The sequence below is a fragment of the Centroberyx affinis genome, unplaced genomic scaffold (assembly GCF_046629955.1).
Source record: "Centroberyx affinis isolate AG114_WGS23_722 - 3 ecotype Tasmania unplaced genomic scaffold, CSIRO-AGI_Caff_v1 ptg000824l_1, whole genome shotgun sequence".
NCBI classification, from domain to species: Eukaryota; Metazoa; Chordata; class Actinopteri; order Beryciformes; family Berycidae; genus Centroberyx; species Centroberyx affinis.
Genome location: NW_027279424.1, coordinates 487962 through 509732, shown reverse-complemented (window position 1 = coordinate 509732; position 21771 = coordinate 487962). Strand labels below are relative to the sequence as shown.

The window sequence follows — 21771 nt, the reverse complement described above, 5'->3', positions numbered from 1 at the left end:
TTCATTTGTTCAGGTCCGTGTGCACAAATTAGACAATGAAAGTGGTGCTTTTGGAGCGAAAAATGTCCCCTCACTTGGTCCACAAAACCATGTCACAGGGCAGCTGAATGAAATGCACAATGTGGAAGAGCGGTACGTATTTCTGATCAAGTCTAAAAGAGCTAATTCCAGAAAAATCGAGCTTTATTATCACAAAAACCTGAATGTAGGCAGGGGAAATGAATCCCATCCGCACAATGCTAAAAAAAAAAAAAAAAAAGAAAGTCAAGCTCATCACAAATATTTGTCTCTAATGACTTCATAAATATCAAGTGCACTTTACTATTGCCTACTCTAGCCATTAGGCCACTTAAAAGGGGTTGTTTATGTAATTTATATCTCTGCCACAAGATGGAGCTCATCAGCACTTTGACCCAAATCTGCTTTACTCACAACTGATTTTCTCCCTCAAATGAATGTATGTATAATACGTGTATTGTGTTTTCTCATTTTCACCTAACAAAAAGTTTGTCATGTAGGCTGATATTTGTTATGGAATGTATATTATTCTAAAGGAGGAGGTACAGAAATACATATCTCTTTACTTGAGTATTATACTGGACAAAGAGAGAACAAGTTTAGTTCCAACTCCACATGGTAGGCTAATAAGTCTTTCTTTGACACAACATTAATATTTACATACGAGAAGATGTATATAACCGACAATATTATGTTAAAATTAACAAACGTCTTTTATGCTTGGGGTCAAATTGACCCCAGCAATTTGAGATTTTTCTTTTTTCATACCTGTAATCTGAACCAGTCCTAAATCCCTATATTTTGCGCTTGGTTTCACAACAAGTAGTGACATTGTATTTGGAAACACAGAGTGCAGTGTGATGTACCCAAAACAGTAGAAAATAAAGTATCATCCAGCTGCAGAGGCGGAAATGGTTCTGGTGTGTCGGAAATGCCACCGGCACACCAGGGACATGTGTGATAACGATGCTACAGGAAGATGGGATATTGATGCTGCATTCCACTGGAAGTCGGGTCTAAATGCGTTCCAGTGAGGCTTCTCGGGAAAACATGGACGCAGCACTCAATTCACCCATTAACGTAGCTATCTGACAGCTAAAATTAAGTAAACGTCAGGTGTGTTTATGTCGGAGAGGAACTCGGGCGGAATGAATCTTGCCCGAATCCCCGACTGGGAACTCCGACCGTCCTGTTGCACTTCTCCGTGTTGGAGGTTGTTTTTCCGAATACAATGGAATGCAGCATCGCATGATTATTTTTATTGTATCATATCTTCAATGACACGTACAATTTAATTGATGCACAAAGTCAAATAAAGCACATTAATTTGTAAAACAGCCATTTGGAGTAATTATTCTACTGTTTTTGGCCACTTGATTAGTCTCAAGTACTATTATTATTATTGCTATAGTTATTGGTAGTAGTATTACGATTACTGTGATTTTCACTATTGATATATCAAGACTAGTGTACATGATGTATTATTATTATTATTATTAATATCACCACATGCACATACATTGTACATACAACTACTTTTACATTATACTATTATACTGAATATTCTGTATACATTTATGGTTTCTTCAATCCATCACTCTCATTGTTTTTGTGTTCGCACTATAAGGGCCAATAAAGAGCTATCTATTCATCATGAACTCCAAATAGTCTGGGTTCAGATGATTATAACTTTTGATGTGTGCCGCAAAGTATATGGCCATGTCATTATCAGAAAACACTTCTTTCATCAATTAAAAAAAACAGGTATGAAAATGATGGCAATAGTCTCCGGGTCTGCAGCTGATGATACAGGAGATGTTACAGGAGTAAAATGCTAAAGTAAAGTAAAGGGAAGGTGGGAGAATTCAGCCTTCGGCCTACGTTTCCCAGATGGCAGTGCGCAATATCGACCCCGCCTTCTTCCCTCCCTGAGTTGATTCTTGTCGAGTTTCTCTTTGCAGTGATTTGATTGCTTGTCTGTATGTGATTTGGCTCGGACACACCTCGCCCCGCATCATCACGGTCCTCCTCATCTTCATCGTCATTAAAAAAAAAACAACAACATTCAGCTTCAATTTTATTGACGTCGATCGGCGGTGTTGAAGATGTCTGCTAGCTTCCTTGGGCCAGAGCCAGTTTAGGAATACATCTTCCCACGGAACCTGAGGAAAACGCCAACGTTTTGTTGTGAACAGGCCGCTGTCATTCAGAGGCAACGGGCTAAAGTTCGCCTCTTTACATTCAGCTGTACGGCTGTAAAGCTATGCCCGGGACTGTTTACGTGAGTTGAAAGGGCATGTCTGTGTGCCAGGCCAAGGCGAGGACCGGAGATGCCTACTGGCTAGTAACGCTACTTGGACCATAGCTAGGAAGCAGGAATCAGATTAGCACATTTGCCATAAACAAAACATTGACGTTTGACTTTTGGCATTGTTTGTTTTTCAAGGCGCTCATTGGGTTGCAGTCAGTCACACAGTCGAGGTTAAGTTAGCTAACTTAGACGAGGCAGCTAGTCGAAGATGGCTTAAATAGCAGTAACATTGCTAGCTAATTGTCAAAATCTTGCCTTGAGTCAACACTAGTCTCGCGCTCAAGGCTATGGCACGATGTTAGCTGTGCTACTCAGCTTTCCATCATAACAATACAAGCCTTAATGCCTTTATTCATTGACACTAGCGACTGTAGGGACGTTGACTGCCCAACACTAACGCTACACTAATGCTAAAGAAATCGTTGGTGGGACTACGAGCGAAGGCGTTTATTTTTTAGTTGGTTATCTAACAGCCTAAATTAGCTGTATGATGGACAAACCCAACGCTAACTGTTATCTAGCACGTATTGATATGACCGCAGAGCAGTTGATTCATTGAATTGTCTTTGAGCATCTCTTAACCAAGACTCTTAATTTGGGTGTTGTAAGAATCGGTACCTGCCTTGAAGTAGTACCCTTGCAAATCGGTGCAGGAGTCGACAGCAGATCAACTATTGATCATGGAGGGAAGTTTACAGAAAACGACTCCTTTAGCTCGAGAGCTAACACGGACATTTAGCAGCTACAACAAGCACTCCACACAACTGAAAAAGAACCTGAAAGAGACGGATGTATTCTTCCGGGAAATAAGACAAAATTATAGCAATGCTTGTGCATCAGCCATAAGCTCGGATGCAGCTTCTCTGGAGGCAGGTAAGTTTTAAGCACCTGCAGCATGTGACCATAACTGTAGCGTGTTCAGTGCACCCACAACTTGAAGTCTATTTAACAAAATCAAGACGTTCTCGAAAAATAACTGCAGCCACATCCCCGTGATTTCAAGTATTTTATATTAATGTATCATTTGGGAAAACTGGTGGTTCTCTAATAGGAAGAAGTAACAATAAGCCGCTGCTGCCAAGTGATTTCTCGTCCAACACGTCGACTGGAAAAATGTATTAATTAGGGTTGGGGAAAACTAAAGAGATTAAGGTCCTTCTCAAAAGCATGAGCAGGCTAAGTGCACCAAATATGTTGAGATTTATGCCCATGAACAGTGAGAGCACCTCACTAGTTGGCTGAAAGCCTGGGGTGTCAGGCATTCTCCTTTTATGCATTAATTGTGTGTGTGTGTGTGTGTGTGTGTCACTGTGAGGAGTTGATTAGTTCTTGTAAAAAAACGAAATCCTTTTAGGTTTAGTATAGGTTTAGAAATTTGTCTCAGTTGTCCAGATAACTGGTAGGCCATGGAACCATTACAGTATCTTTTTGGGCCAACTTAAGAAGGATCTTACTATTCACTGTGTGATCTTGGATACCATCATGTCACATCGTTGCATTACAACTACTTCCACGGAAGAATGTTTTAAAAAAAACTTTCAGTCATTGCTACATCTACTCTAACATTTCATGGGAATAGTACACCCTTTTTCACACCATACTGTTAAGGTACTTATCTCTGTGAAAATGGATTAAGCACACAGGATGACATTCCTGGTTACAGTGGTGTTATGCTGCTAAAATTGCAATGATTCACGTCTACAATGGTAGCTTAGGCTACTGAAACTTGTATCCTGTACAAAGAGTAGGCCAAAATATTTTTTCCAATGTTGAATGAACAATGTTAAGCCTAAGATTAGTCATAATCTATCGGAAACAGGACCATAATGCTACCTTTCATGGGTAAAGCCAAATGCATGTCATCACCTACTAACTAGATTCATCATTCAAATGTCTTGGTCAGACTTATTTGTCTGTACAAAAATGCATAATAGCACATGATGCAGTGGGATCTTAAAAGAATCCTTGATGTATAATTTAGGTAGAGGCTATACATAGATCTACAAGCACAACCTGCAAAAACTGAGGCTGTTTAGCATTGTCTATCCACTGGACGTAGGTCATGCAGTCAAATGCTTAGCACAGGTCGGTCTGAAACTGTAGGCTTTAATGTATCATGTTAGGTACAGTCCAGTGATAATGCCAGATTAGACTTAGTAAAATTTGGTGGATACGAGAGAGAAATGTGATGGGATGTTAAATGTAGAGTAGGCCATTGCGGGCCTCTGTTCTTTGTGTGTTGTATAACTGTTTTGGACTGTGACTCAGCATCATTGAGGATTATGTCTGTTACCCTCAAATAATCAGGGTGAAATGGTTCTTCTGTATGTACTCCAAGTCTCAGGGTTGGATCAGGAAATGGCGCGAGGAAAGATCTACTATCAAAATCTACTTTAATATCTCCCCCACGTCACTATCACAAGAGTGATCTATATCCTGAAAATAAGGCTCTTTAAAAGTTGATCATTAATAACAGGAGCGAGTAGGGTTGCTTAAGACTCTGTTAGAGTGGTGGGGCATCTTTAGTTGTAATACCTAGATAACTGTGTTCTGTTCCTAGTCCACTGTTAAACATATCACTGCTTTTCTCCTGTCTGTTTCCCCTAGGCCAGCTCAGCTGCATCTCTCTCCCCAGCCATGAGGAAGAGTTCCTGTGCAACACCGTGGGCGCTGCTCCTTACATCCTGGTGCTGGGCCAGGACTGTGCTGCCCGCTACCAGCTGCTCAATTGCCTTCTGGGGGAGAGACTGCTACCACTGGGCCCTGAGGCTGGGGAGGCTTGTGAAGGGGTCCAGGGCACTGTCTGTAAGAGGAGGAAGTTGTGTTTCACCCACGGGAGACAGACGCGGCTCAGCCTGGCGCTGCCTGGCCAGTATGAGCTGGTACACCAGCTGGCAGCGAACTGCGGACGCTGGGACACAGTGCCCCGGGAAGACCTGGAGATCCACGAGGAGTGTGAGGACCCCGCCCACAGGCTAGCAGAGCTGGAGATTACCCTGCACCACTCACTGCTACAGGTAGGCTTCAAATATATAGCCCAAGCCAGTAGAGAGGGCATCGCTGTGAGTTAAAGTGGCGTATTAGGGGGTTTCAGTCAATTCTAATTAGAGGAGCGTTTACATAATGGAAGGAGAGGGCACTCTCACAATGGCCTACTGACAGAGGGAATAACTGAGAAAGTATTTTGGCAATTATTTTGTCCCCATATACACAGGCTTAGTCACTGTATCTGGTAACCTTTTGTTTGCTGCAATTGTTAAAGTAACCAGTATGATACAGCCTACCTTAAGAGAAGAACAGCCTACTTCAGAAGTCTCTCACTGTGCGTGCTGCATGGTCGCACATACCCCCAGTTTTCTCCCCCATTTTTGAGCATGTCAGTGAGTATCTCTTAGCTGAATAAGACAAACTGATGTTATAATACTGTAAGTTTTATTTTCTGTGAGATGTTTATTTTCCTGTAGTACTGGACGGAGATTGATTTTTTTTTTTTTCATCATTGTCTCTGGCTGGAACTAGCCGTTGCGCTCACACATGGCTTAGCTGGCATACAGATTACTGACCAGAGCTGATTATTTCCTGTGTTTTTCAGTCTTCTCTTTGCCTGATTGGTTGTACTGTTTGGGAATACAGTGTCGTTGCGGTTGCTTTTCGCCTGTTCAGGTTTCAAGAACACGTCCGCAGGTTACTGTTGATTGTTGTATGGAATAAGGAAGACCTGCTGTACGCATAGTGGTAGTCATGCTGGTCTTCAGCCAGTGGGACCTGATGATCAGACAATCTTGTGGGGTTAATTGATTTGCCATGGTGTATGGGATTGTAGTCATTCCTTGTCATGTGTGAAACTGGGAAATTTGTGCCTAATCCTTTAGACCCAGGCCTCTTAGCAAGCATCAGACAGCCCCAGAAACTAGGCCTAGCATTGCTTCAAGGCTGCCCACCCGCCCAACCCCCTTACGTAATGGCACTGGTCTGGTGCGATTCACATGACTAGGCCATGGAGAATAAATCCCAAACCCTTTGCTACGATGAAGTTGCCATGGTTACAACTGAATTCCGGGATACTGTTTGTTCATGTCGTCTTAAGACATTTTTTATTTGAGGAGTTTTTATTTTTATTTCAATGTTTTCTAAAGCCCCAAACTGTGATTTTGAATGAGCTGTGCTGATGGAAAGGAGCTTTTCACAGCTTTTAGATCCACTATTATAACTCTAAAAGTACTGTCTGTAATATTTACAAACAATATAAACATAAACTTTGATTGCATCTTTAGAATCATCACATTTCTGTGTCAGGCACCTAGTCAATAAGTTAAGAATGAACAATTCTCTTCAATCTTGTTTTGACTTGTTTTGGATTTCTGTGGCAGGCAAGCCTTTTGTTTACATTTGTATCAAGCTTTGGACCTTACATAGCTGAGTTATTGTTTGGAAGACATAAACTACATATCCTATATAATGGAGATTCAATACAGAATGGCCAGTGTGGTCTTGAATCTATTGTCTTTGCAGATTATTGGCTGTGCTTGATGAAAATTAGGCCTGTGGCTTCTAGTTAGTTAATGTTAGGGTTGAATAAATTTGCATTTAATTTCAATAGGTGTGAATTGTTTAAAAAATTATGATTGCTATCAGCCAGTAAACATAGGTTTATATTTCATCTCTTACAAACTAAAGCAGTATGCGTTTCTGGGTTTGGTTTCTGATGAATGAATGGAGATTTACATGTTTACTTGGGGGTAAATGAAGTCAGAGAACCTCTCCGCTCACTGTGGTTTTCACACAACCCTGTCATAATCACAGTACCCTGCTTTGGAGGCCAAGAGGTAAGAACCAACTTGCTAATTAGCCTTCTCTTCGTCCCAGAGTTTGCCCATGCTTCCTACCTCAACTTAGGCACACAGTAACACAGAGGACATAAAGGGTGGTAACCTATCGCCACATTTCTAAGATGCTTTTGAGCTGCATAATCTAGCACGATTGTTCATTGCCAGTGCTCCCTGAGTTCACATAAGACACCCTGCTTATTAACAAAGGGTTGAGATATTAACAAACACCCTTTAAAATGTGCTATCAAAAGAAAATTCCAGTTTCTTTCATGGCCATTTGTCTGCCTGGTTGCATGTTACTTTTACATTTGTGACTAGGTGGGACGGTGGCAATGACACTAGAAAAGATTGACAGATTTTTTTAAGACGCATAGGAAACAAAATAACAACTTCAAAATAGCCTAGTGGTGTTCTATTGAAAGGTTGCTGTTGGAAATTGACTGTATTAAGGCAATTAAAACATTGTATTTATTTTGATTGGTTGTGAACAAATGTTTGCAGGCTATCTTTGTTCCAAAGAGACTGCTCAGTTGGTCTCGGCTCTTGTTTCTTGGAGACAGGACTGACTGTCTCCTTTGTGTGGCTGTTAGTCATTTATGCCTCTCTTTTCTCTGCCCCTCCCCCCCCCGATGTCTCCCTCTCATGCTCTCTCCAATTCTATTTTTGTTAATGTTGTAATTTATCAAAGGTTAAGCATGCCCGCCTGCCATAGACATTCCCAAGACCACCATACATGTTTGTGTCACTATGTGTTCAGAAATACAACTAGCATGTGGTCTGTGTGGCTAGAAAGTTTTTTGCTCCTGCCAAGGAATCCCTTTTAACATATTTTATTGTAAATGTGGTTGAAAACTGTGCTCCGATTATCTGGGACACTATATAGCCCAGAAGTTATGGTTTTATTCTTAAGGCCTGGTCCCCTGCATTCCCTGCATGAGGTCAAGAAATGAATAGAAACATATTCTCTAATGATAACCTTCATAGAAACAGGTTAACTTGAAAGGAAAATAACATTGTCTGTGGTTTCTTTGTGGTTCCTTATCAGGAAGCCAAGATCATGGTGGTGCCTTGTCCAAGTGTCCAGCCCATAGAGGAGGCCCTGGAAGACTGCACTCGTAGTGTGATCCCAATCATACTCTACGCCCTCAACCAGGATTCCCTTAGTGCGGAGCAGGTGGCTGAACTCCAGAAGGTCAAAGAGATGCTCTCCTTTCCAATCTGCTTTGTCCGTATCCCTGCCACCATCCCAGAAGCCTCCCCAGAGCCTGGCCGCCGTGCAGAGAAAGAGAAAGAGAGGGAGAAGAGCGCCCTCCATAAGCAGCTGCTCTCCCTTGGCTTCCTAAGTAGCCCGGTAGGGAACTGCTCCTGCGGTGCCCCCTCACAGATGCCCAGCCCGGGTGCGAAGCCCCAGAGCGTGCTGGGGGAGGCCTTTGAAAGACTGCACCGGTTGCTGGTGCCCTTTGCTCGCCAGGTGCTTCATAACCAGCAGGTGGAGGCTGCCAACCTTCTCAATGGGATACATTGTCGCTGTCTAGATCTTTTCATCAACCAGGTCAGAGGATGATGCCTCTTAATACTGTCTCATCTGTCTGTCTGTGTTTATTTTTCCACTTCAACCTCATGTGACAAATGTTAATACTGTTGCATGAGCTGCTTCAACCCAGTCTCCTGCCCCAGCTGAAAAGACTGACAGACCATTTCTCCTTCCTGCTCCGTCTCCCTGCAGGCTTTTGACATGCAGAGGGACCTGCAGATAACGCCCCGCAGGCTGGAGTACACCCGGGAGAAAGAGGGTGAGCTGTTCACCTCCCTTATGGCCATTGCCAACCGCAAACAAGAGGAGATGAAGGAGATGATTGTGGAGACGCTCAGCAGCATGAAAGAGCAGTTGCTGGAGGATGCTGCCAACCTGGAGTTTACAGGTGAGCGTAAGAAAGCGTAGGTAGATGCAACCTAAAACCAACAAAAACATAAGTAGGAAAGTATAAGCAAAACTGATGTCTTGCTACATGTCTTTGCATAGAAATTATGAGAGGTTGATAAGGTGGGTCAGGCATTATCCTTTTCTCTTTTCTCTCTCTCCCTTTCCTCTTTGCTTGGGATGCATTTTTCAGTTTCCTCAATTTCCTTTCGTCTCTAAGCAAGACATTGTTCTGTAGCTAACCCTATGTTTTGACCTCCCTGTGGAGAGGGGCAGGGGAAAAGAGAATTTCAATATGTGGATCAATAAAAGTACCACATTATTATTATACTGTGCTGTCTGTGTACTTCTAACTCATCAGTTTTCTAGTGATGCACAGATATATCGGTTGAATATCGGAAATAGACGATTTTTGCATTGTTGACTACAATCGGCTCATTGGCCAATAAGATTAAATCCACCGATGGCAGTGGCCGATACTCATTAACATATATTGCGTCACTAATCTGTTCCAAAGACGTTCAAGTTTGAATGGAAGGACAGCCTATCAGCGTGAGGTAATGTTATTTGTTTATTTTAATTAAAAAAGGCATTTTTAGTTATGTGAAAGAATGTTACAATAAAAGATGTTTCTTAAATCTATGTGTTCATTTGCTTTCTATTTATTTAGTTCAATTTCAAAAAGGGCATTTTTGGTTATGTGAAAGTTGTTACAATAAAAGCTGATCCTTAAATCTATATTCATTGCAAAGTATAATGAAGGGCAGGATATAGATTATTTTGGCAGGGCACAAATGGGTCAATACGAAACAAAATATCGGCAGGCTATCGATATCGGCCGATTGTGGTGTTTGAAAAATCGGCTATCGGTATCGGCCCAAAATTTCCATATCGGTGCATCCCTACAGTTTTCTTAGTCATGACGTAGTAAATACTAGCCGGTAACTGATGTGTTTCCAAAGTTGTGATTTTAATTGATGGCGGAGAGTGGACTCATTTTGACATGTCAGTACTTCTTATTTGCTCCCTCACCGATGTGAGTCATTTCCTTTAAGTTAAGTTTACTGTTGAGATTTCCTGGGTGAACTCAGTATTCAGCAAGAGTGATTTTTCATTTTATGATGTACATATGGTTTGCAGCTTTTCTGATCAGTAATTAATTAGTTAACAGAATATAATTTAGAAATCTCTGTGGGGGCATTTTCTGCTGCTTTGTCTTTAACTTTTTTTTTTTTTAGCACTTTAGATTAGGACAATACATTCTTTTACTCAACTGGGACTGCCCAGCAAAAGAAGTGGAATAGTAAAAGCCTTGTTGCTCTGTACAATTTACTGATGTATACTGTGAAAAAGTTAGGTTTTACTCTGGACAAAAGCCACAGTCACAGTATGAAGAGTTTATTACAAATGAGATAATCCAATTTTTCCAAAAAGTGCTATCAACTGGCAAATGATTTTTGCCATAAAAAAACAAATAGTAGTTATTTTTAAAGTAATAAGTACATCAAGTCCTTGGTTGTCCACATTATTCAATAATGACCAAATGTGTGTCATTTTTTTTTCTCCCATCTGAAAGTTAATGGGAAGGGATGTCCTCTCTTAATTATGTCCTTATTTGTCCCCATTACAGAAGATAGCTGACTCGTGGCTCCCAGGCTGCAGCCTATTCAGCCAATTTCCATTTTAGCCTTTCTCTTGTAGCTTTGTGATGCAGCTGATGCACACTTCTCTGAGGGAGAGGGCACAGACAGCTGACTTGTCTCCTCCTGCCAGGGTTTACTGTGTGTGACTCAAAGCCAGTGTCTGTCTTTAGACCCGAGCCAAATCATGATTGTCACTTGTTTCACTCATTCTCTCAATCAAATGCTGAACCTAAATGTTGATTTAAGTGTGTGAGAGGTGCCTGTTATTTTCAAATCCCCATGATCTTTGGCTAGCTGCCTAATCAATGGAGATGCAAACCAAACCATACCATGCCATGATTCAGACTGAAAAGAGCGCATGGTGACAAAGCAAGAGACCACCACAACTCCCCAGTGTTTACTTTGTGTGCCAGCAACAAGAGCACCAGGTGTGAATGAGACACTGTGCCAAATGGACACACAGAGTCTTTTCATACTCCAGTCATGTGTATTGTATTCTCATAGTTCAAGAAGAACCTCAACTGAATGGAAGGAAGTTCTATCGCCAAGTCTCTTCTCTTAAAGATTACATTCTTATTTTAACTTCTGTAACCTGTTTCTTGATGCATTCATGACATGATAAAATACAAATGCTCTGGTTGTGAAATGCCACTTTGTTCCTATGCATCATCGCATCTTTATGTGAAAATCTTAAGGGACCATCTCTTTCTAAGGTCCCTTAATATTACCGCACTAGGGTTTCATTGTGCTAACTAGGAGTTTCATGAACTTGACAAACTCTTTATTTTCTCTCAACCACAGACATCATTGTGACAACTAATGGAGAGCCTGTTACCTCAAAAGAGATCAAATCTTGCATCCATCAGATCCAGGAGCTCATTGTGGTTCGTTTGAACCAGGCAGTGGCAAATAAGCTGATCAGCTCTGTGGACTATTTGAGGGAGAGCTTCGTAGGAACCCTGGAGCGATGTCTCAACAGTCTGGAGAAGTCTCACATCGACTCATCTGTCCACAATATTACTTCCAATCACCTCAAACAGGTGGGCTGTGGTCTGTGGCAAAGTTAAATTAAGTTAAATTCTTACCATATCCAAAATACATGGAAAGGAGTGTAAAGATGCTTAAATGTGAGCAATGTTATCATATTTCTTACCTTCTGTTAAAAGTCTTGCATTCTAATCAAGCTGGAGACAGGAGAGAGGCTTGACTGTGGCAGCAACAGTAGCAGTGTCAGCAGATTGTAGATGTTGTTAGGGCGTAATAAAGCCATTTCAGTTATAAGGCGTGTTACACTCTACTAAAATGAACAAACAAACAATAAACAAAACATACAAGTGGTAGCTAACAGAAGGCTGCTGGAGAACCAAACCAAGGCAAACAGAAGAGGTCAAAATGGTTTCTGAAAGACACTCACAGGGTGCCCACTGATTTCTGTCCATAACAGACAACCAGAAAAACAAACACAGATTTTCCATCAGAAACCATTCAACTAATACTAGTGACAATTGAGTCGCTGGTCAAGAGGCCTCTGTCAAATCCACTTGGCTTCAATACGGAGCAACCTGATTGCAAGCAAATTTCAGAAACCCATAACAGGACATAGAGTATTATAGTACCTCAGGCTGTTGGTTTTCACATGTTTTCTCCTTTTTCTCCTCTGCCTCAGATATTAAACGCCGCCTATCATGTGGAAGTGACCTTTCATTCGGGATCCTCTGTCACACGACTAGTCTGGGAGCAAATCAAACAGGTCAGTATCACACAGATCCAGCCACAGCAGTTTCAAAATGCATGATAAAGGTGACTTCAGAAATGGTGTTTTTTTAATTCCTTGTCATCTTCTTCTCTGTCTCTCACCTAGATAATCCAGAGGATAACGTTTGTGAACCCTCCGGCCATCACTCCAGAGTGGAAGCGGAAGGTGGCTCAGGATGCCATAGAAAGCCTCAGTGCCGCCAAACTGGCCAGGAGCATCTGCGCCCAGTTCAGAACGCGCCTCAACAGCTCCCATGACGCCTTCGCAGCATCCCTGCGCCAGGTTAACTTCCTCCGTTCTCTCAACGTCTTCCCTATGAGACAGTGCAGATCATTGTTTCCCCTTTGCTTTCATTCCTCCTCTGTCGCAATGCCTTGCACATTGGTAGGCCTACAGCATTATGCCTTCTTGCATCTATACCACTGAAAGTGAGTTAAGCTCTACCCCTATCATGAAATATGGTAATGCCATTCAAAACATAATTTAAAAGAAAATGGTCAGTGAGTGGCAGAATCTCTTGCTGATGGTTTCCATATTGATGAGAGCAATTGCAGAAATTTCAAAGCAATTATAAGCGCAAATGAACCTTTTGATTTTTTTGCTTTAATTTGGATTTTAAAGTGACTTTGTCATCATTAAGTAAATCAATATTAGGAAGCAAGTTAATAAATCAGGACTGCGTCACAGTGTCAAACCTCCCCTAGCCGATGTTCAATGTAAAGTGACAACTTGATCCTTTTTTTAACATTGCAACCTTTGTTCAAACATAAACTCTCACTTGGAGTAGAACTAGCTGCATTGTATTCTGACAGAATGCCTTCATGTAAGGAAAACCACCAGTGTATGTTAGAGCCAGCTGTAAGCTCCTCTAAAGTCTTGCCACAGATATGTAGTGAGTTAATGTTAAACTGCAGTCATACCCACCGCTAGGTTGTCAAGCCAGCTAATTAGTCAGATAACTGTCATAATATCTATTTTCTCATACACATTTCTCTGCCAGTGAGGACTTTTCCAGGGAATTTGCCTCAATACCCCATTACAAAAAATCCCAGCAGAAGCCTTTAGAAAAAATCCTGATTGAATGAGTGTGACATTAACTAACCTGTCCAGACTGACAGGTTATTGTGAATTCCCTACCAGATTCACCAGAACTGTTGAGAAGCCTTTGCACCTCTCAGTGACTAGAGCAGACACTCAGGACCAGCAACAATGAAATAAGAGCGCTGACATTAAATATATTAATCGCTGAAAACTTCTTTATACCTTTCTGAATCTACTTTCAAATGACACGCATGACATTTGTTAATAAACTTGAGTTGTATGATAACTGTATGATATCTTTAATGACAGCTCTTATTTGGGATCATTCAGCTCCCTGACAGCAGGCACTCTATGGCAGCATGGGTTAGGAATTTATTTTTCTTGACTTGACTTGCTTCACCTTTCAAACCCAGTATCCAAATAGCTGTAACTCCTTCCTCACAATCCACCACAAAGCAGTTTCAGTCAAATTGCTGTGATAATAATCCTCACATGACAGACAATGTGATTCACATCACTTGCTACATTTCTCACTAATTCTCCAGTCTTAATGCAGTTATAAAAATACATGGAATAATTGGGTGACAATGTGACAGAGGGGGTGATCTGGTGATCTGATGCTTTGTAGTTATGGCTGGGTGGGATTGCTGATTGAGGGAATATTCTCATTTCAGTTTGTTTTGCAATTCTAAAAGGATATAGAGAGTTTTATCTATATAGAAGAACAACCTGCAGCATGACAGAAGTAAAATGCCAGCATGTGTTTATGACGGGAAGGAAAAGATTGTTGCTGGTCACCCATAGAAAAAGAATCAGTTGTCATCCTCAGTCAATAATTTGAATAAACAAAGTTGCCTGATGATGCAAATATTAACTAAACGTACTTTTGTGCCACACAAATAAACGTCATAAAATTCATAATCAGAGGAAGGGCTATAATCACATCAGAGTCACTGACATCCACAAAGGCTTTTTCAAGGGTTTTAAAGCCTCTCTGTGATTAGCTACTAAATTACAATCAGCAGGCCTTGAATACACTAGTCATCTGATTGTAATGCAAGGAAGTGACTCTATGAGCAGTCGATGTGCCAAACACTAGAACACATTGATTATTAGTTCATTCCTTTTGATTCTTTGTATGGTGCACTGCTTGTTTACACACACAAACAAGCAGTGCACGGTTTAAGTTTCAGCTTTATTTGCCCCCATGGGCAATTGGTTTTGCAGCAAGTATTAAACGGTAACATTAAAGACTGATAGTCACAACAGTCAGTCAGTCTCTAATGCAAGGCGTTGATGCAGAGTTTCAGGCAAGAAACGTATGACACGTTTTTGTGATCACCATCATGATATCATGAACAAACAGTCATGGCTCTCCTCTTCCCTCTACCAGCTTTAAGGAAACCTAAGGCACTAGGGATAAATTAGCTCTTGTAACCGTTTCTTGGCAGTACTGAGACTGAACAGCTGAGCAGAGAGCAGCACATTAACCACAGATTGTGATGGATGGGTACAGTCAGAGATAATGCCATTTGCTTTGTCTACCACCCGCCTGTTGCATATGTCACTCAGGCTACTGAACTGTACTGCTATCTAATGGGCCACCTTCACAGTCTTCACTAGAGCACTCTCTCTGAAGCCAAGAGTATTATTATATCAACAAATAATTGGAAAAGTCAGTACTGAATCAATATAAGCTCTATAACAGGGAGGCACAGCATTTATGTGTTGCAATCAAATTTCAATCTGTTGTCAATCATGTTGCCCAAGTACTTGTCATTAATTACAGTATCTACCACCTGACTCTTAATGATAGTACTCTGAGAGATAACATTAGACACCTCAACCACATTTTTTTAGTTTTGGATGCATTCAGTTGTATAAAAGCACTCTCGCACCAGTGCACAAAATCACTGACTACAGGACCATGGCAAGTTTCATCAACCTTAAGTAGACTAACTACTAGTCTTGAGTAAACTTTACATTATGTCTGTTCCCATGCTGGCTTTGACCCTCATCTGTATACTGAATAAACAAGAGTGGAGAGAGGACATGACCCTGGGGAGAGCCAGTACATGAAAACAGCTCCCCAGATAGACATCTGTTTACCCTCACCCTCTGGCTGCTGTTGGTCTAAAAAAAATGTCCAGGATCTAGCCCACAACTAGACTAAAGTATTGAAGTTACAGTTAGAGTCTTTCTACTATAGATGGGGTTGAATGTTATTAACAGCCGATGACAAATAAACAAGAACCCTGCCATGGTTTTTGCTGCCCTCCTGGTGTTTTGAATATAAGATCAAGCAGGATGACTGTTTGATACGTGACTGGTCTCAGCACGTATCAAACAACATACGTGACATATGTGCATTTAACGAGTTTCATTCACAAATGAGATCTCGACCATTTAAAAAAAAAAGTGACACCCACTCTTACAAAACAACTGTTTACATAAAAGTAAAGCACATTATGGATTACTGTGAAAGTTACACATCATCTTAAGACTTTTGCTTACAAAATAGTTGCCTGAGCAAAATTTTACTGTAGTGGATACAAAGCATTTTATAAAGAAACCTTTCATTTAGTACCTGCTCACAGTTCTTAATACTAAGCCATGGGAGGTTTGTGATGTTTTTTGTCTTTTGTGTGGGTATTTCCAGCTGGAGGAAGGCCACACAGGGCGGCTGGAGCGCACTGAGGACCTGTGGCTGCGTGTGAGGAAGGACCACGCCCCTCGCCTGGCCCGCCTGTCTCTAGAGAGCCGCTCCCTCAGGGATGTGCTGCTGCATGGTGAGTCACCACCGAATTCTCTCACAGTTCACACACACACACACACAGAGACAGAGCTGAACTCACAGAGCCTACTCACACCCTGTAGACAGAGGTGCATATTTTACAGCACACTAATCTTATTCGACTCAGTACACATCAACTCTGTATGTTGTCTGCACATATTTTTTTTATGCGTGCCAGGTAATGGAATAAAATATCAAGAATCTAAATAAAAAATACCTTTTTTAAACTCTAGTAATTGTAGTATTCTTGTGTGCAGAGCCATTTGTGACTTTGACATCATTAAGTAAATCAATATTAGGAAGCATGTTAATAAATCAGGACTGCGTCACAGTGTCAAACCTCCCCTAGCCGATGTACAATGTAAAGTGACAACTTGATCCTTTTTTTAACATTTTGTTCAAACATAAACTCTCACTTGTAGTAGAACTAACTGCATTGTATTCTGACAGGCAAGCCCAAGCTTGGGCGAGAGCTGGGCCGGGGCCAATATGGAGTGGTGTACATGTGTGATAGTTGGGGAGGACCTTACCCCTGCGCCTTAAAATCTGTGGTGCCACCTGACGATAAACACTGGAATGACCTGGCTCTGGAGTTTCACTATACAAGGTGAGCCAATGAGTAGTAAGGAGTTAGAAACCGCATACAGAGGGCTAAAGACTATATAAAGACGGCTGCTTTGGTATGATCTCAGCCACAACCCAGTGTCTGAAGCGTCTCTCGTGGTTAGTTATTTGAAGGCATCACACCAAACTGCCCCAGCTAACATGCAAACAAGTCTGCATGTTAAAAGTCATTGGACATGACAGTTGCCTTCATATCTGGCCCGACCACACCCTGCTTCTAAAATACATTTTGTTTTGACTGTTCAGGCCTTGAGGCTATTTTGTGCACCATCAGCACATTGATTCTGACGTGTCACAGTCTTATTAATGCTTGGCTATTTCAACAGTCAATCTGAGGAATGCAGAACTTGGCAGTTCTTAGTAAAGCTGTGACAGGGCTGCCCTCGTGTGGACACCTCAACAAGGCTTTCAGTTCAGTATTTTGTTTTTTGGCCATATGACTAAAAGATTTTATTCTCCCCCCTTGTCCTTCTGGGTGTTTTGGCTCAGGTCCCTGCCTAAGCATGCACGCCTGGTGGACCTGCACGGCTCTGTGATTGATCATACCTACGGAGGCGGTTCCAGCATTGCTGTGCTGCTTATTATGGAGCGACTGCACAGAGATCTCTACACAGGCTTGAAGGTGACTTGATATTGCAGTGCATGGAAAAGGAGATGTATCATTGGTTTATTTGAAGGGCAACGCACACTTCCATCTTGCTCCCTGTCCCCAGTTTTGTCTTTCTCTTCTTGTCTGTCTCCCCTGTGTCTTATGTGTCATCCTGGTCTGTCTCTCCCAGGCTGGTTTATCACTGAGGGAGAGACTTCAGATTGCGCTGGATGTGGTGGAGGGAATCCGCTTCTTGCACAGTCAGGGCCTCTTGCACAGAGACATCAAGCTAAAGAATGTTCTGGTAAGTGCAGGCGAACTACTGGTTCAGCAAACTGTAGACTAGTTAATGACTTTATTTTGCATTGCATCACGCATCACATTGATGTGGAAAAATAAATGCATCAATCTGTAAGTTTAGAATTGATTAGAATAGGTCACATTTAGATCACATTTGGAAATTAATGTATGTGTTTTATTCTATGTATTGGTGTTGCATAGTGTACAGGGTCTTATGTAGTGCCTCTACCTTCATTTGAATACTGCTGTGCTCAACGTTTTTCATAAGTGGTAGCTCTATCACAGCAGTTAATGTTTTATATCATCAAATTGCATAAAAACACAACAATCTCAAATATACATCATTTTAGAAACTGATTTTTATACACACATTTTTATACGCCAGAAAATGATATTCCAGACAGACTTAGAAGATGATTTGTTATTTTCTCTGATTGGGATCAAAGACGATGCTTTACTTTTGTTGGAATGGCCATGTTTTAGTTCCTATAACATCTAACTATAAAAAAAAATACAGATGACTAAGCCAAGTAGCTTTGTTTCTTTCATTTCTGGCCAAACAAACCCTCCTTTCTCTCCTGATCTCCTGTCTGCTGTCCCTCGTTCCTCCCCCAGTTGGACAAACAAAATCGGGCCAAGATCACAGACCTGGGCTTCTGTAAACCGGAGGCCATGATGTCGGGCAGCATCGTTGGGACGCCCATCCACATGGCCCCGGAGCTGTTTACAGGTACAATAACAGAGACGCCTGTCACACTGTCAAAGAATTGCATCACAAGGCAGCTCTCATGACAGAGCTTCAAAGAGCTTGTTTGGAGCCGCCAGTGGCTCATAAAAATCTGTCACGTCACTTATTCGTCTTATTCTGTATATACTGAGCAGTACAACACCGTCACATGACCTGCTTTTGTATACATAATGTTATCAGCACAGCAGAGAAATGTTATATATCAGTGTCTCAAGTTTTGCTCTTCTTCTTCTCCCAGGAAAGTATGATAACTCTGTTGACGTCTACGCCTTCGGGATCCTTTTCTGGTACCTCTGCACCGGTTCAGTAAAACTCCCAGAAGCCTTTGAGAAATGCTCCAGCAAGGACCAGCTCTGGAACAACGTTAAAAAAGGTGAACTACAGTAGCTGCTGTTGTCTCTAAGAAATAAGTGCTGAATCACAGCGCATCTAGCTGATGTAGAATGCAAATAAATAAAAAAAACCTGATCTAAGAAAACCTAATCCTAATTTAACCTGCCAGTCTTTGTTAAGAATGAAGCCTTCATGTTCAGTGTTTGTCTGTGTGTCTTTGGGGTCTGTTGCCATATGTTTCTGTTTGTTGGCTGAATGGGCTGCCAGAGACTCACTTGAGCCCGTGTTGTGTCCAGGTGCCAGGCCGGAGCGGTTGCCCGGCTTCGACGAGGAATGTTGGCAGCTGATGGAGGCCTGCTGGAACGGAGACCCTTCCCAGAGGCCCCTGCTCGGTATTGTGGAGCCCAGCCTGCAAAGCATCATGGTGCGGCTCTGCAACTGCGGCTCGGATCAGAAGAGCAGCAGCCTTGAGGACTCGAACTGAAACACTCCAGACGACGTAGCGCACATTTGCTAAGGATTCTGATCAGAAAAGTATTTTTGTTGTATTTATGAAAAACGGAGCTGAACGGAGTATTTCTGAAGACCTAGAACAGGTGACCAATAAATTATGACCAAGATGTTCTCCGTGTTCAGTTGTTAGATTTACATTATTTATGAGGAGTTGATACAGAAGAAGCAAGTTCACAAATATGTATGTTTTATTTGTTTGTGCTTTGTGTATTTGTATACAAACTCTAGCCAACAATATGCTTTTCTCTCAGCTGGCATGCTAATTGCTACTTGGTCATAGGATTGTTACTAGATGCAAAATGTTTTAAAAGTAGTCCATCCCCAGTATTATGAAAATATATATATATATATATATATATATATATAAAAAAAAAGATTAATTTTAGACTGTATTTAAACTGAACATATCTCTGCATCTATACAAATACATCTTTTTTTTTTTAATAAAAATGATTTGTTAAAACTAAAAATTGTAGATTATTTCTACAATTATTTCTAATTCTGTAATTGAAGATTTTGTATGAGGCAAGATAGTTCAATAGTATTCTAGAACTCATTTATTAGCTCTAGTTATTTATTTATCCAAGTTAACTCATCCATCAAAATTATTTTGCTGCTGCTCAGATAGTACAGAACGATATGATGGCAAAAGTGGAAACTTTAAAGCAACAGTCTACAGAGTTACCAGTGCAGTTTTGCTTCTTCTGCTCCTAATTGTTTGAGAGATTAGCGTTTGAATAAATCTTGGTCCCATGTATCGCGTGGAGCGATGAGGATGACGAAGAGCCCGAAGATGATGAAGATGCAGGAACACAGGTGAACATTTTTCACTCCAGCCTATCTCAGGACACTTTAAGGTGACTTATTTCGAGACTTGTGTTTAAAATGTGCTGTCTCTTCATGTTCGGGCAGCAGCAGCAGCACTAGCGCCATCTGGTGAGTGTTTTTTGATGTGCCTCATCCCTCTTTCTTTGACTCACAGCTGGACTGCAAAACCAGTGTGAGCCTACTTCTTCGTCATGATCCCAAACACCCGACTACTGCATTTAAATGATTTCAGTTACAAACACTATACAGCCTATCCAATTTTCATCAATTTGAAAAATACAACTTATGAAACCCTCTAAAATGTCGCTCTTGTAACCAAAGATAAATTCTTTAATAACTACAGTAATATTTCATATTCGTTTTGCCATAAAATCAGCAACGAAGGGGTGTCATATGTTTCAAAAGGTGGATATTTTATTTTAGATGTGTGGCAGTATTCCTTCAGGGAAAAAGCAGCAACAGTTGCAGTACTTTACCAGGGTGCAGTTGTGCCAGAATATATTTTCAATTTTGGTAGCATTCCTTCCACAGATCCCCTTACCCACGGTGTGTATGATTGAGAAGGAAGCTCTACAAATACTGGAAAATACTTTAAAAAAGTAACTCTTTGAAATGTATTCTTGGATGGATATCTATACCTCATCCTTTTTGCATCTCAACAACCTACAGAGGATGTTTTGGTCATATTTTCAATGTGGGTTTACGCTCTGGGTTTAAGAAAATGTTGCTGAATTAAAAAATTATGAACTAATCATTCTCACCTATGTCACCTTTAACTTGTTTCACTTCAACAGCTGTAAGAATTTGTACTTTAGATGTGAGGATAGTTAATTATTCAAATTTATTCTGCTCATACCTAAACTGTAATAATAAACTTGATGACTCGATCATACTTGACTTGGTCCCACCTCTGAAACCCTCTATGTTCTCTACAGGAATAATGGTAATTCAAATCTTATTATAGACCAAAACATTGAACACAGCCTAGAACTTTTGATCTCTCAATGCCCATTTTTCCTTCCTGTAGATTACAAGTCCACGTTCGGTCCCAATCACGCTTTAACTAAGGAGGTCCAGGAGCGTTTTGACAAGCTCAGAACCCAGTTGTCTGCAAGAGTTAACAGCCAGACGGGAGACAGAGGCTTTCTGGGGACGGTCCCTGCTGTCTCTCCGAAACGGAGTAGTAGCAATAAACAAAACACACTTTTGCTTGTGATGTTTTCATGTCCTGTTGGTAACGTAGCCTCAGTGATGATGTAGCAAGGAGGGATTTGATGCATCATTTCACCTAACTGTATTCTGTTTAACAAGGCGAGGGAGGGAGGGTTGTTGTTGCAGCTGGGTCAAATAAATACCAGTGATGATAGAAATAATAATAATAATAGATAAAAATTATCCAAAGCACAGAAGATAGCACAACTGTTGCAGCAATTCTCACATTTGTTTCCTTCAACTCAGTAGGCTACTCAATCATGATTAAATGAGGTATTGATTTTCCTCTTCTTTCTCACTTTTTAGAGCTT

The 21771-nt window shown here is 41.1% G+C and overlaps 1 protein-coding gene across 1 annotated transcript; it reads left to right on the top strand.

Moving 5' to 3' along the window:
• dstyk (dual serine/threonine and tyrosine protein kinase) lies at positions 1 to 19827 on the top strand. Its single transcript, XM_071520762.1, has 14 exons — positions 1 to 3202; positions 4937 to 5346; positions 8204 to 8710; positions 8885 to 9080; positions 11524 to 11762; positions 12389 to 12472; positions 12584 to 12760; positions 16179 to 16308; positions 16764 to 16920; positions 17427 to 17559; positions 17717 to 17830; positions 18442 to 18556; positions 18813 to 18947; positions 19204 to 19827. The coding sequence occupies exons 1-14, from the start codon at positions 3010 to 3012 to the stop codon at positions 19389 to 19391; spliced, it is 2778 nt and encodes a 925-aa protein (XP_071376863.1). The 5' UTR covers positions 1 to 3009; the 3' UTR covers positions 19392 to 19827.
• The last annotated feature ends 1944 nt before the right edge of the window (positions 19828 to 21771 follow it).

Bases quoted from the DNA above. Each gene is read 5' to 3' on its own strand.
- dstyk (XM_071520762.1), top strand. From the start codon at position 3,010: ATGGAGGGAAGTTTACAGAAAACGACTCCTTTAGCTCGAGAGCTAACA. The intron at 5,347-8,203 runs GTAGGCTTCAAA...GTTCCTTATCAG, and splicing joins TGCACCACTCACTGCTACAG to GAAGCCAAGATCATGGTGGT. The intron at 18,948-19,203 runs GTGAACTACAGT...TGTTGTGTCCAG, and splicing joins CTGGAACAACGTTAAAAAAG to GTGCCAGGCCGGAGCGGTTG.